Consider the following 16,727-nt stretch of genomic DNA (forward strand, 5'->3'; position numbering starts at 1 on the left):
AGAAATTGGCACGTTCAAACTCTCTTTAAATACTAAATGATCTCTTTTCCTTTCTTATCAATATATGAAAACTATTGAAGATTATTACTAGCTCCTAATCGTATATTTTGTGATTTTAATTTAATTTCACAATATCTATTTAGTCGTAAAAATTCCATTACCTTTTGGGAAATTTTGCGATGAAATTTGTGTGATATTTGTCACGTAAACATGCACACATAAAATTTCACGGCAACAACTTTACAAATGAAGGATTTTCATGTAAACATTCATCAACTCTTCAATCCCTTTTACGAGGAAAATTCCCAAAAATGCTGCCTTTTGTGTGCTCAACTCCTTATAAATGTTCGAGTTAAACGTGACATTGCTGTCACATTTGTTTACTTGAACGTGATAAGCGAGAGAATACTCGGAGAGTTTACGATTTTGTTGCGCTTCCTTTTGTGCCCTTTCTTCATAGGGTGAGTTTGAATTTTGAAACACTACGAGTATTTCAGACTCACCCTATGAAGAGGGGGACTTTTTAGGGTTCCATTTTCAACAAAGAACCCTTTTAGTATCGCCATGTTCGTCTATTCGTCTGCTTGTCCGTGGTTTAGCTCAGAGACTATTACTACAAGAAAATTGTAATTTAGCGTTAGTATGGACATTAAAAATGTCGAAAAAGTTGTTTAGTAGAAAGAGGCAACTCATCTTCTCCCAGATAAAAATCCGGGTACGGGCCTCGAGTCTATGCATATTTGCCCGGGGATCTTGTTCCCCCGGTCATGTTCTTCCAACCCTTTTCGGTTTAAAGTGGATTTATTTATTTAAGCGGGAAAGACTGTGCTAGGAGTGGGTACGACAATAGACCAACGGGGCGGGGATTGAACCACCACCCCTCGGTGATGAGTCCGACCGCTCTTACCGTTGAGCTATTGAGGCTCTAATAGAGGATATAAATCCGTTTGCTCCGCTCGCACTGCATTACTCGCTATCCTACGCTGGGGCGGTGTCAAGTCTAATATCTACACACTTCCTCTTCCTCGCGCAGGTGGTCGGCGAGGATAGGGATGTCGTCGGTGTAAACGGCGTACATAGAGGATAATACGCTGGCTGGCTGTACTTCTGCACGTATCGTGCGCGGTTTCCGCTCCCTCTACGGAGACGTGGAAGGCTAGACCCTCTAGGCACGCCCCTACTAGCCGCACCATCGCTGGTGGTATGGTGGTGTTCGCCAGGAGTTTCACCAGCAGACCGAGATTCTATGCCGAGAAAGACTCCGACGGTGAAGTTCCCTCTATTTCTATTTATCTATTTTTAAGTGTAGGTGAAAAACACATGAAAATACGTTCAGTATATTTCAGGTTTGTCTTGTACAAACAGACACGGCGGAGGACTTCGTATTATAATATTGTATAGACACTGTGAAACACAACGTATATTATAGAGTATGTAGAGTATGACAAAAATAAAGGGCGTTGAATACTTGGGAGAACGGAGTGTGAAGCCCAGATAACGGTTGAATATTCAGCATTGTTTGCCGATGAGATTGATGGGCACTAGAGGACCTTTAAAGCACTTACGTAAAGATTTGCTCCCATTGAATTTATGGAACAAAATTTTACCGACTCCAACAGATGGAGATGGACTTCATAAAGAGATCTCTTTATGAAGTTTTTTTGGAGTTTACTCTTAGATAAACTTTTTCCATATAAGACTACTGGTATGAAGATGTTATAAAGAGTGAAACTCTTAGCTTAATTGCTACGAGTTAAGCTCGGCAACTTGTATCGGAGTAACGTGGTGGCTCTAAATTCCAAAACCTTTCCATCTATTGAAGAAACGTTTAAAAAGGTTTATTTAATGGTGGTAAAATAATACAACATTTTGTGACAATAAGTGTCATTTTTTAATTTTTTTTCGATATATATTTATGTAACATTGATATTATAACATTCAGTTTACATTAATATAACTTGACATCAATGTAGCTAACAGAAATTGCATCGCTATATATTCTGATCGAATAATGTGAATTTATAACATTGACTAAAACATTCAGTTTACATTAATTTACCTTGACATCAATGTAGCTAACAGAATAATTACATCGCTATATATTCTGATCCAATAATGTGAATTTATAACATTGACTAAAACATTCAGTTTACATTAATTTAACTTGACATCAATGTAGCTAACAGAACAATTACATCGCTATATATTCTGATCCAATAATGTGAATTTATAACATTGACTAAAACATTCAGTTTACATTAATTTAACTTGACATCAATGTAGCTAACAGAACAATTACATGGCTATATATTCTGATCCAATAATGTGAATTTATAACATTGACTAAAACATTCAGTTTACATTAATTTAACTTGACATCAATGTAGCTAACAGAACAATTACATCGCTATATATTCTGATCCAATAATGTGAATTTATAACATTGACTAAAACATTCAGTTTACATTAATTTAACTTGACATCAATGTAGCTAACAGAACAATTACATCGCTATATATTCTGATCCAATAATGTGAATTTATAACATTGACTAAAACATTCAGTTTACATTAATTTAACTTGACATCAATGTAGCTAACAGAACAATTACATAGCTATATATTCTGATCCAATAATGCGAATTTATATCATTGACTAAAACATTCAGTTTACACCAATTTAACTTGACATCAATGTAGCTAACAGAACAATTACATCGATATATTTTCTGATCCATTAATGTGAATCTAAAATATTTACTACAACATTCAGCTGACATTAATTTGGCATGATATCAATGCAACTAACATTGTTATATTTTAAAAGAAGAACTGATCTTTGATCATCCGAAAATATACATCTTCAATATTCATCTAACTATACCTTGCCACGCTTTGCTTTGGCTCAGTTTGACATTAATATCTACAATTTCCTCTTCCCGAAAGAATTTTAGGGATAAAAAGTATACAAAAGCCTTCATATACTACGTTCATATGTTACGTTACGTTATTCAAGTCGATCCATCACTTGTATTTTGAAGTTTGTGTACATTATTGTATTATATACTTATTATTAAACTACTATATAAATTTTAGTGATTTGGCCCAACTTATCTAATATTATATTATCTATTAATGTGTAATTATGTTGTTATTGTTACTAGTACTTTTTTCTGGATATACCTGACAATATGTACCCAAAATATCATAGTTGAGTAAAGAAAGAATAATAATCAAACGACAAAAATACTCTTATTGTTCATTATTATGGATTAATATAACAACGATCTATTCCAACTTTGAGGCAGATGCACGAAATAATTCTTCAATGACAAGTGATGGATTGATATTCCATTTAATTAACATTAATTATAAATATTTATTTCTAAATCAATAATATGTATGTGAGATATCAGGATTCATAAAGAAACTATTTACCGATACTCGTGAGGCATCCACACGGAGTTACTATCGAAGAAAAAGAAGATTTTTTTTATTCTAAGTTAGAAACTGAGCCAATTTTGACATTAATTATAACATATTTTAAAGCACATAATATGTTTTGAATATTTAATTTATTTTTTCATAAACCAATACTACCTTTATTCAGATTAGTAGATACTTACAGAAACTTCTAAATCAGTTATTTTATCAAAAACGTTTTTAGATAATTTAAAATTATATTTAACGTGTGGATGCTTATATCGAATGCAACCAACTTTGGCACCAACATTGGCACAAATCATAGTCGGGCAAGAATGTATATAAAAGTTCAGATTCGATATCGAATCGAAATTACTATGATCAATTCAATGCCATTCTTATTTACTGGGATCGATTTTATTTTATAACATCGGATTATCCATTTGTTTACAAAGTTTTTACACACCTCATTTCTTAGCATAAAATTACATCATTCCTAACTGTAACATTCCTAAAACCACTTCTTCTTATATAATATATATTTTCTTCAATAATTTGAGCTTACCTATAATAAACATTTAATATAACAACGAAAACTTTATAACTGCGATATTTTTTTAAACATTTTAAACTTCATAATATACGATCAAATTTTTTTAATAAAAATTAAAAATAGTGTTTAAATGAGATGATGAGAGAGAGAATGAGAGACAGAGAACGAAAGATGTTCAAAAAGAACGAACATTTTTTTAGAGGAGATTATTTGTTGTATTTAGATTTACCAGGGCCAGTACTGATAACTACTTAAAAAACCAACTACAAGTATGTCCACACTACCCGATTTAGACAGAATCGAGTCGAGCTCGCGACAAACCAATGACCTTGAATTTCATATTTCTGTCCATACTCCACAATTCGATTTTAAATCAGCCAAATCGGCCATAACATTGTATCACGTGGAAGCCATTTATACTGAGCTAGCAAAAAACACCCAAGAACAATTGGATTAGAAGTCAACTGAGACTCAGGCGGAGTATTTTTCTCGATCATATTTATGCTTATTATTCAACAAATCGTATTATTTTCTATCGCAGTTATAAAGCTATTGGGTATTTGACTACTTTTGATTGTTAGATAATTATTATTAGATAATAATCGCAGATGCACTGTTACTTCTACAAAATTGATCAACTTGGCATACTTTTAATGCCATTAAAAAAATTGTCAAATACCCAAATACAATAATAGAATATTTGGCATAACATTCGGACTAGATGTACGCAAATCTAAATACGAATATACATCAATTGAATAGAGATGCGAAATAATATTTCCTACAAATCGACATGCATATTCATCATAAGATAATCATAAAATAAGTTGCATATAGCTACACATAATCCGACATAAAATCTACACATTTATGTTAAAATATTTCTTTCGATTCAGATCAGAAAGATTGAAGATACAGCAAAAGAGCTTCTAGAAACATCCAAAAATGTTAATTTATTTAACAACAAGCACCTTCAATGAATTCGTCTATTATTATACAGTACAGGTTATATTTTGAAATGTTTATATTGTCATTTCAATATGCAGCTGCAAATGTGAGTTCATGCTTTAGCCAATAAAGTGTTTTATAAAGATAACGTTATTGTATAATTGCTTTCTTAAATGCATTTAACATAATTAACACATTCGCCAATGTGTTAATTATGTTAAATACATTTAACATAATTAACACATTGATTGATAATATTTTCCCTATTCAACATTCCCTTATTAAAACAGAACAGTACGAATAAAAAAAATCACTGCCAGTTTATATCAGGGATGGTTGTAACTGTCGTACAAAATAAGTGAATCTACGACTGGTTGAAACATATACGATTTTTTTATTATTTGAATGTTTTTATATTATTGTAATGAAAAATAGCTTTTAGTAGTATTTATGCCGCGTTTTTACGGAATTCGTTGCTAAGTGCTCACTATTATATAAATTCAATAAAGCTAAACATTCAATTTATGCTTAGATAATATATTTGTAGTATTTATGTAAACACATCAAAAAATGGTATATCCATGATTTTCTACGCTGTGATTACACCATCAAAACTACTACACATATTAAATACGAGTATGTTGTTGCGTCTCGAGTTATGCACGCAACATGTGAAGACGTTGAAACTTAAGGTCCAGTGCATATGGCGCTTTACATCGTATAAAGTAAATAAAACTTTTATAGATCAATAAACACAAATACTGATATGGTTCAAATAAATTTCAATAATATAACATCATAAAAACTAAATTAGGTAGGTAGGTCGTTATATTTGGTTGCGATATGAGAAGAAAGATATGCTGTGGTCATGACCGTATTCAAATATGAATATTCGGGACTAGATTGCATTTGATATGTAAAAAGGTTTACTATCTAGGTATAAACTACGGAGATCTAGGTTTGGCTTTGGCATTGCTAGAAAACGGTTTGTTCCCATTCCATTATTTGTATACCGAGTGTTTTCCGATTTCGTCTCTTCTATTTTGAGCCGCGGTATAAAAATCCACTTGATGGATATAGATGATGTTCAAAATTTTTTGCTTCAGCAGTGTGTTTTTGCAAAACAACTAGTGCTTAACGCCGTAGTAAGTAATCGAGGGAATAACTTAAAATGAATTGAACTTAAATACGGCTTAGGTCACTGGACTCAATTTGGCTATTGATGTTTTACTTCGTGGTGTGCCTTGTCCACTGCGAACGCAGGGTGTCCATCATTTCGCTACGGTTTGGTACTTTCTCGCTAGTAGAGCGAGTGATCGGAGCCGCCGGTGCCTCGGACCCCGGGACCTTCAGCGTAGCGCTCTTCGGAGCCGGAGCCGGCTTCACGTCAGCCGAGGATCCAGCTATGCCCGAAGTACTCGGAGAAGGGCTCACAGGTACGATCACCCGCACACGGCCGTCCTCTCCGGTGGCAGTCAAGGTCCCGTTGTGCGACAGGGGCATTATGTACGGGAGGATCTCATCAGAGGTCGAGATATCAGAAGAGTCCTTAGATGTGGAGCTGGTGCTGTATAGGGAGTTATCAGAATGTCCAGTGCTCATAACTTTAGCCAAATCGCCGAATTCATCGCTGGAGCTCGATATATCTCCGAGCTGCTTCTTCAGAATATTGGCAAGATCGGACTCGCTGTAGTGGTTCACGAGCGGCGGAATATTTGGGAACGCCAATGTGTTTTGAAAAAAGTATTTGTTTTCGCCAGATTCTGCTTCGGCAGCTTTAGCTTTGGGAGACTTTACAGCATTCTTGAGAGACAAGTCTTGAAATTTCGATATCACGTAGTTGTGGTACTCATCGTTGTTCATTTTCCCCAAGGCGGGTGGAGTTGGATCGTTCTGCTTCTTGGTAGCGTTTGACGAGATGCCGCTGGTTGACGGAGTTACGTTGTTGTTCTCGATGTTTTGGTTCATCTGCTCATTTTCAATTTTCTCAACCACGAAACTGATCAGCTCGTCGTTGTTCATCGGTTGACAATTTCCGTTGCATGTGGGAGAGTTGTCAGTTTTCATAGGTTCGTTTCCTCCGGCTTGCATCTGCGCGGAGCGATTTGCGATTAATTTCTTACTTACTAATTCTGTTCTACATCGACTAACATCGACAACGACAATCATTACACCGATGCGGATTCATTTTGGCCAGCGAACAGTCGTAGAGCACGCTAGTCAAAATGGAAACAATCTTAGTTCATGCCACGTACAAAGCAAACCTGTTAGTAGGTACTTCGTTTCAATCCATCCAAAACATACGATTATTAAATAGGAATACAATAATATCTGTAGTTTATAATTCACTCTGTGAATTGGATCGAAACGTAATATTATGGGAGTAAATCAAAACAGCGATTAATTAATACGCGTAAACATCGATAATGATTAACCACGTAGTCGGTCAGTTTTAATTAATAATGTTATTAACTACTTAACGTGTTGAATTAACAAGCTAGTGAAATGAGATGATCTGCGCTATACTATTAGAAACTGCAGCTCCATTGCATAAACTGATATATGCAATGCTAAATATGATATAAAATATGAATATGGTAAAGCTTGTTTTCATTCCGGCGAGATCACTTGCTTATCAAAGGGTATAACTCTGTACTTTTAATTATAAAAAATATTGATTAATCAATCAAAAAGTACGAAATAAAAAATAACAAGAAATAAGTTCGTTTGACTTGTGAAACAGATGTTTCTTATTTTTAATTTTAATCCCCAATAAGACCATGATTACTGAGTAATTGAAATCCTTTTGAAATTACAGATTACAATTATATTTTGTTTTAAATATTCTTAATTTTTAGTATCCAAATTTGGAGGAAATAATTGTTATTATGTCTTTGTGCAGCAAAAGAAACATCTCCATTTTGCTTAACTATTAGAGATATATTAAATATTACAATTTAAAACAACAAAACTAATTTTAAAAGTTTTAAATTTGGTAGCCGCGGGCGAGCAAGTTGTTGTAAAATAGTCTAAAATATTCATTAGAAAACGTAAAGTTCTTTGATAACAATCGTTTGATTAATTTATTTAAAACTGTATGCTTATTTAAATTTATTTAATCGCTGGTTTTTTTTACAAACGCATCCATTAAGGAAATTATGAACAAGAGTTAAATAACCACAATTAAGCATGAATACAACACAGATGAATCAGCAACACAAAATGGTGAACAAGTACTCTGATGGCAGTAATGGTACAAGTAGAAGTTGACAAACAAATAATGCTAAGATGAATGAATAAATTGAGATATACCTAATAAACAAAAAATAAAACAGCCATCAACATTGAGTGCAAATTAATATCGTATTTTGTTATGTACGTATGAATTTACTACCTACAAATAATAGTAGAACCGTTATGTAGAACCGAATGTTAACCGGGGGTGGAAAGAATCAATTCCCGAGGTGTTTAGACGCACGAGCGTAGCGAGGGCGGCTATAGTCCGAGTAGGAATTGATTCTTTTACCCGTGTTAAACACTCTACTTTTCATTTCGAATATGAGGAAATTTCATTTTGATTACGAGGAAATTATAATTATTGTTTATTTATTTGGCCCGCTCTTGGAACATTGATAAAGCAGACGGCCAATTTCAGAGTTGTGGCTACTCCCCGCTAGGCGGCTCTCTTCAAGGTGAATGACTTACGTTAAAATCTCGTTTCATCCTACTCGAAGAACCACTAATGTTATAGAATTCACTTTTCCTTTGGTAGAACACCTAGATTGCTTATTGCAAGATAAAAAGCTTTCTGCACCATAAAAACGACTTGTTTAATCCACCGTCTTGGGGAGAGAGAAAGAGGGAAAGTTCGAGAAAAAGAAATGAGACGGGAAATGGTCGTTCGGAAACAAATATAGACAAAATTCTGCTTAGAATTTTTTTAAATATTAAATACTAGGTATATATTTTTTTAATCATTACTCATTTTTTTTAATTCCGTCACTGTTATTTAACAGAGTAGTCCCGCCAATTTATGTCGACTTTTCAAAATTTTATTTAGGGAACTCAACACGTTATTGTTGCGGCTTATTCCGATTAAGAAGTTTACGCTAAGTTTACACTGGCTGTTTAGAAACTCACATGGCCGTAGCATGTTTTTTTATAATTACTTTATTCATTCATTGACGTCTGAACAGGCTGTTATGGTAAACTGGAATTTAGTTGGCGACAAATTAAAAAATAAAACATAAACCTCTTCACAGCTGATGACAGCAGTTCTTTTAAAGTTCATTCCGGCCCTTACGTTGGAAGTAATTTGTATGAGTTATTCCCTCCCTATGGCGGGAAGCAGCATTTTCCACCCAATACTGAGATCAAAACAACACTACTTTCCGAGTATGAGAAATGAAAAATATATTTCTTCTACTACTCTTTGTCTTACACCATATTATGGATTAAAAGAGATGGAGACGAATTCGACACTCACTCTGTCGAGTTATACAAACGTCGTTATTGAATGGCCGTGACCGCTATTTGTCACAATATGACGCTGCTGCAGCTTCGCACTAAAACAACATGTCATCACTTTTAATAGTTCATCATTATGTTCATAAAAGTACGACAGTAGAATCATTTATTGTTAGCATTCCAATTCGTGAAATGTAAGTAAGATAATGTAGAAAATTTCATAGTACTGCAACATACCCACAATGAATTATTACATCACCGGCTTAGCACCGCCTTCATACTGATCAGCAGGTAGAACATATTATGATGTTATTTTTCGCTTTTTAGTTTAGTGGGTACGTTTTTAGGTTTTGAAGTCGGTTGTATTTTTTTTATTAAAATTTTTATACCGAAAAATTCATGGTCCCTCGTAATTTGTGAACATCTGAATTACGCTTGGGCGAAGTCGCGAGCGTCCGCTAGTATGTAATATGTTTTGTAATCGTTGATTGCAGATGCCCTATCAATATGTAAAGTTAAACAGTGCACACCATTGATGAGGTGCGCTCCAGTCTGTGGTTTGTTTAATGTGAGTGAGCGTGACAGCAGGTGAAACATATAAGCAAAACACAAAATCAAATGAGGACACTGCACACAACAGACATGCAACGTCTAATCATTGACATCACAGTGAGATGTTACCTCTGCAGGCATATTCACTAACTTTCAGTAACTTTAGGGGATACTAACTAGCTATTGTTAGTAATTCTCAAGTCAAATGATTTCGTATTCATACTGAATACCTAATACTGAATACCTTTTGCGGATATCATAGATAGGTAGTGGATATTGCCCAGTTGACATTGTTATTCATTAACGGTGGGCTATAAGGAATACGAAAAGTATAGTTGATATTACTTTGATGTTGTATGTTAGGAGACTAATATACGTCAAAGTTAGTGAATAAATAGGCCAGTCAAGCTGTGTAACGGCCCCTTTACAGTGTCTTCTGTATAAGCGTTTGTCTGACATAAGCACACCGCAGACGGTGCGTTTTTTATGCTCCATTAGGTGACTCTTAAGTTAATATTGCGACAGACGCTAGCGCATCGTTGTCGCGGTGTAATATTTGGATGCTGTCCATACTGCACTTTATTAGACAGATGTTTATACTCATGTAAAGGGGCGGTTACAGTTAATTGTTTTCAAAATCGAATGAAAAACATATCTTAATTTCAAGATTGATAATTTAAAATAGTTAATTATGTGTTACATACACATTGTTCATTAATGTATACCAGCTTGTAGCTCTGGAGGTAACATACACTGAGAAGTGAGAAACAGTTAAAATTTCGTAGTGGATACTCACCTGTGGCAACAGCGTCAGTGTCTGAGCACTGATTGGTCGGTGGTTCCCCTTCTCTTTCTCTCGCAAGTGTGCGACGAGCGCGGCGATGTGCTCCAGCAGTTCTTTGTTGTGGACCAGCAGCTGGTGAGTACGAGCCTGCAAAATATTTCAATTGTTTTAAAGGACTCGTGCAAACTCTGTGCTTTACATAATTTAGTGGGTTCAGCGAGGACAAAGGGAAATCAAATAGTGGCTGCCAGTTAAGTTATAACATAGTAAAGTTAAACTGAAAAACTTATTTATTTAGCCTAGAAACGTGTGGAATCAACTTCAGAAACTACTAGTTTTTTTTCTATATCCGTGTTCAAATTACGAGTAATTGCGAAAAGTCACTACTATAGATTATCAGCTATATTAATCTTTTGTTTGACATTATAATAAAAAGAAAAGGCTCCGTAGGAGCACAGCAGCACTTAAGTTATTTAACACTAGCGGACGCCCGCGACTTCGTCCGCGTAAAAAACGATGTCAACTTTCAACCCCTATTTCACATTCTATTTTGCAAGTTTTATAACTTATACCTAATAAATAACATTTGTAAATATCATTTTACATATACAAATGTACCTAGAAAAATTAAGGACTTTCAAACAACAACAACAACAGTACAAACTTTCTACCCCTACTTCACCCATTTCTGACTACCCTACCTTTACCCCTACCCTACCCTTACACAGCCCCTACCCTACCTGTACCCTACCCTACCCTACCCTATACCTTCCCTACCTTACCCCTGCCCTTAGCAAAATCGGTCCAGCCCTATGAGCGTGGTGCGATGACAAAGGAAAATAGAGACTTCTATGCTAAAATTATAATCTTTGGATCTACTGGACCGATTTGAAAGATTGTTTTACCAATAGAAAGCTACGTTATTTGCGAGTGTCATAGGCTATGTTTGATTCCCATATTCACACAAGAACGGGATCTATGTAATTGAAAGCGCGGGGCGTCATGTAGCAGAATTTCTGCGTCTTTTAGAAATTTTGTATTATCTCTGAAACTATTTAACTAATTAACATACTATAAAGGGCAAATCTTATCTCCATAATATCCTTGTGATTATTAAATAATTTATTTTGATAAGGATTTAAGTTAAGTAGCATAAATAATGACGCAAACCTATGTATATAAAATTTATAATTTTTAAAACACAAAAGGTACTATATTTGCTAACATATAGAAGATAGATATATGGTGTCAAGGACTTTTTTGTAGAACTTTTAAAGATACATAAAGCTTCCATACATTAATTTAAATTTTACACAATGGTTAAGGCAGCGCATGCGAATAAGTCTGCTTAAGAGGATTTTCGGTCCGACCTGTATGACAAAAACTGTGTTAACGCGGCGAATATATATTATACTAAAATAAAATATAGCCTACAGCACTCCCCGATAATGTAGCATTCTACTGGTGAAAGAATTTTTGAAATCGGACCAGTAGTTCCGAAGATTACCCCATTTAATTAAAAAATGTGACAAACTTACAAACTTTACCTCTTTATAATATTAGTATAGATGTATATATATTTGTGTACTACCGTACCTGTATGTCGAAATAACATAAAAGTACATAAGTATAATATTAATGGTATGTTTATATACTAAATTCACAATCAGTTTTCAAAAACTCGAAAAATAATATTAAAACACGTTCAAATTCATAATGTTATTTTTTTATTTGCGAAGAGTACGGTTTTAATGTACACATTGGGAAAATTGTCACGTACCGACCGTTACACTAATGTCCAGTGTATGACACTCGTGGCTTCAGCTTTAGCCTTGCCGTGTTTATTGATTCAATATTTTAATTATCTTCTACAAAATCTCTATCAGCCTGAGGCAACATAAGCTTATGTACTAACAGTCAAAGGCAATAATCACTTCCTGTCAAAGAATAGGATATATGATAAAAAAATTTGACACTATTAAACTAGTAATAATAATACTAGTAATGATATAGTGGGCAGGGCACATAGTTTGAAGAGCCGATGGATGGAGATACAGTCTGGTGACAAACGGGCAGCTCAGTCTTGGTAATAAGGCCTCAATTTACCCTTTGGATACGGATCCCAAAAAAGAACTTACTTGAGCTTCGCATCGAGCCGCCTTCTCTGCAGCGAGCTGATCACGGAAGAGCACCAGCTGCGCGAATGCGGCGCGCGTGTGCTGCTCTTGTTGCTCGAGTTGCTCTTGCATCAGCTGCAGCTGATGCTGCGCGGTGAGCGGCGTCGCCTCACCCTCCGGCAGGGAGGGCTCTGTGTTGGGCGGGTCCGGCAAGTCCGGCAAGTTGATGGTTGGCACCTGCACTGGTTTCGGAACCTGAAACAATGACATGCCTGCTTGTACAACTATATTATTTTCTTGGTTTTACATACAATAACATATAGATAGATACTTTGATTGATAATAATAATTTTGTTTCATAACGATAAAATAAAGCGAGAGCTGACGTATATTTGGCATGACAAGGCTATAATTGAGGAAATAAATAATTTTATTGACTATTTCAATAGCCACAGTCACTGACTCAGCAAGTCGCGAAGCTGAAGTGGGCAAGGCACATAGTTCAAAGACCCGATGGACGTTGGGATTTTAAGGTGCGGGTCATCATGCGGGTTGCAGTGAGCCGCTGGATGCTGGCTAATCTTTTAATGATGATGATCCGTGTCACAGTAAAGTAGAAAGATAACTACACTTGCGCTTAGTTGTGATATTCGGCTTTATTTCAATATGGATAATGTCAATAGTTTGATTTACAACGACAAATGCTACTATGCGTATGCGCATATCCAGATATGCATATGGACGGACGGTATACGAAGAAACATGTTAGTAATAATTTCGCAAAGCCAAAACAACATATTTTTGATCGCTACAATTGAATACGCTCCAGCGAATGATGATGATAATGAAATAACCTTAACTAGTGATTACATTGTGCATTTCACTAATGCTCCTTCAATGTGTTATGATATTTTAAATTAAGTAGTTTGTCTTGATAAATATATATTAGACTTACTCTAATATATCTTTTATTTATTTTTAGACTATACTGTAATAAAAGCTTTAGAAGGCGAATAATATCCAATTTTGCGAACTAGCTATAAAATAATGAAAATAAAATAAAAGGACATAAAAAAGCATGTAGGTACACGTGTTGTCATGCAAATAAGTCCAGAAGAAGAAAAAAGTACCTAATACTTGTTCTTTAAAATATTTTCGAATATTATTGATAACCTACGCTTTTTGGTAAAGGTTCAATAAAAAGCTTCCACGTTTGCGAGGCGCCTTATCTCTTGATAGAGCCATAAAGTTTAGTTTTACGACTGATTTAGAAACAATAAGCTCGGACAATAATCACAATTGGCAGACAACTTTCGCGTGGCTACAACTTTATTTGCAAGTTCAATATTAGCTAAGGCACTCGTTATAATCGAATCGTATGCAGGCAAAGAAACCGGAAAGCGCAGTATTGGTCGACCCCCCACTAGGTGGGCCGAGGATATCAGGCGGGTTGCAGGGAGCCGCTAGATGCTGGCAGCTCGAGACCGTCGTGCTTGGAGGTCCATGCAAGAGGTCTATGTCCAGCAGTTGACGTCTATCGGCTGATAAGTTATGGTAAGGTAAGGCAAAGAGAGAGAAAAAAGGCAGAACCGGAATCCGTGGATCAAATTGGAGTGGAAACAATATTAAGATCATCATCATCATTATCAGCCGATGGACGTCCACTGCTGGACATAGGCCTCTTGCATGGACTTCCAAACAACGGTCTCGAGCCGCCAGCATCCAGCGGCTCCCTGCAACCCGCTTGACAACATCGGTCCACTTAGTGGGGGGTCGACCAAACCTGCGCTTTCTGGTGCGGGGTTGCCATTCCAGTACCTGGGACTCCAACGTCCATCGGCTCTTTGAACTATGTGGCCTGCCCATTGCCACTTCAGCTTTGTTGAGTTATTTCAGTGACTTTGGTTCGTCTGCGGATCTCCTCATTTCAGATTCGATCACGCAGAGAAACCCCAAGCATAGCTCGCTCCATCGCTCGCTGAGTGATTATGAGCCTTCTAATAAGGCCCATAGTTAGCGACCAAGTCTCGGATCCGTTTGTCATCACTGGCAACACGCACTGTCCGAAGACTTTCGTCTTCAGGCACTGAGGAATTTCGGACGAAAATGTGATGCGGAGTTTCCCAAACGCTGCCCAGCCGAGCTGGATTCGGTGATTCACCTCTTTCTCGAAATTAAACCTACCTAACTGTACTGCACCTAGATCCTAGGTATATAGTACGACTGGGTCGTGGTCGCAGGTCGCGTTCGCCAAGAACCGAATGCTACCTTTAGTTCGAATGCGCTTTAAAATTAAGAGTGGTAGGTAATTGGATTTGAAAAATAATTCTGCCTTTGCCTTTGCCTTTGAATTATTGAGGAAGACTAGATGCTATTTATAAGTAGTTATTTTTAGTTGATCGTCCGAGCTTATAGTCAGGGTCATGATAGTAATAGGTAAACAGAAAAATCAAACCACGTTCGCATTAATAATATTAGTATCTATTCATATATAATAAAGCCCTCCGCCACGTCGGTCTGTCCGTCTATTCGCGACAAATTATAAAACTACCTATTGGATTTTCAAGCAATTATCGATAATAGATAGTTATTCATGAGAAAGGTTTAGGTTTATTTTATAGTTGAGTTTATTGTATAGACTTCGGCAAATAATTGAATCAAAATGGCGGTCATCTGCGTTGGTACAATAATATACCAAAGTGTTAAACAGTATATTAAAGATGTCAAATTATTGAAAGTGCATCGTTCGCGATTGTAATGTCGTCAAGGTGTTGTGTTGAAACATTGATAACATCCGGAAATGTGTACACTTTGGTCAACTTCCGCTTAAGCGCAGCTCAAGTGCTGTATATTCTGTGTTAAAGGCTGCGTATCTAGCTGATTTCAACCGGAATAATATCGCGTTTGTTTTTCTTTTTTTTTGATAGTTGTAATCATTTTCCCTGCCCGTTTACACATATCTCGTATCTACCAAATGAAGTAAGAGGGACTGTACGACCACCTGGTCGTATGTATTTAATCGTACAATTTTTTATTTTACTCATTAATTTCTATTCATAATTGAATTTATTTCGTAAATGATACGCAAAACTTTCAAAGTGTCTAAATCTTGATTTAATTGACAAAGCCTTTCTAAGATTTGTGTATTTGATATCGTTCGTAGTACCGACCGAGTTATTTTAAGAATACAGTATAACTGTTACATTTTTTTGTGGAGAAACGGAATTGCTTATAGTAATAATTTATCACGCTTGCTCGTAAATAGCTTTAATCAAAAAAATAATTGAAAAATCGAAATATACGACTGCGTGGGTATGCCTAGATATGCCTCGATATGCCTCGTTGGCCCAGTTCCCTTATGGAAATAATAAAACCTATATTACTTACTTTACTCATTAGTAAACTGGTTCAGTTACAAACAATAAGGTCCAGGGTTGGAATCCCAGGTCAGACCAACAAAAAACACGTTTTTGGGATTTTCCTTACAAAAAAAATCTTAAAAACAGCTTGGAGTTAGGAACTTCACTTCGTTAGTACACCATCGTGCCTCGGAGAGCACGTCATGTCGGTCTGCCAAGTATCTTCAAGGCTTTACAGTTTAGCCCTTGACTACAATTTCACCTGATGACATGTGATGATGCAATCTAATATAGACGCGGGCTAACTTGTTAGGAGTAATATAAAAATCCAAACCCCTTTCGTTTTCTACACGACATTGTACCGAAAAAATAATTCACTTGGCGGTACGTCTTTGCCGGTAGGGTGGTAACTAGCGACGGCCGAAGGCTCCCACCAGCCAGTCAGCACTCCGCACGGGGGCCGTCGGAAAAGGCTGTACCGATGTCAATGGGATTTTCCCTGCTAGATAGGGACGGTTACTAAGC

The 16,727-nt window shown here is 36.0% G+C and overlaps 1 protein-coding gene across 1 annotated transcript in view; it reads right to left on the minus strand.

The window, feature by feature from the left end:
* Positions 1–5,160: 5,160 nt before the first annotated feature.
* Positions 5,161–16,727, minus strand: part of LOC112049728 (carboxyl-terminal PDZ ligand of neuronal nitric oxide synthase protein) — a 156,153-nt gene continuing 144,586 nt past the window's right edge. The window contains exons 8-10 of the mRNA XM_052890616.1: positions 12,865–13,098; positions 10,739–10,873; positions 5,161–7,014 (exon numbers count right to left, since the gene is read on the minus strand). Coding sequence (XP_052746576.1) covers positions 6,151–7,014; positions 10,739–10,873; positions 12,865–13,098 — 1,233 coding nt within the window. The 3' untranslated portion in view covers positions 5,161–6,150. The remainder of the gene's footprint in view (positions 7,015–10,738; positions 10,874–12,864; positions 13,099–16,727) is intronic.

This window comes from Bicyclus anynana, chromosome Z (assembly GCF_947172395.1).
Source record: "Bicyclus anynana chromosome Z, ilBicAnyn1.1, whole genome shotgun sequence".
NCBI classification, from domain to species: domain Eukaryota; kingdom Metazoa; phylum Arthropoda; class Insecta; order Lepidoptera; family Nymphalidae; genus Bicyclus; species Bicyclus anynana.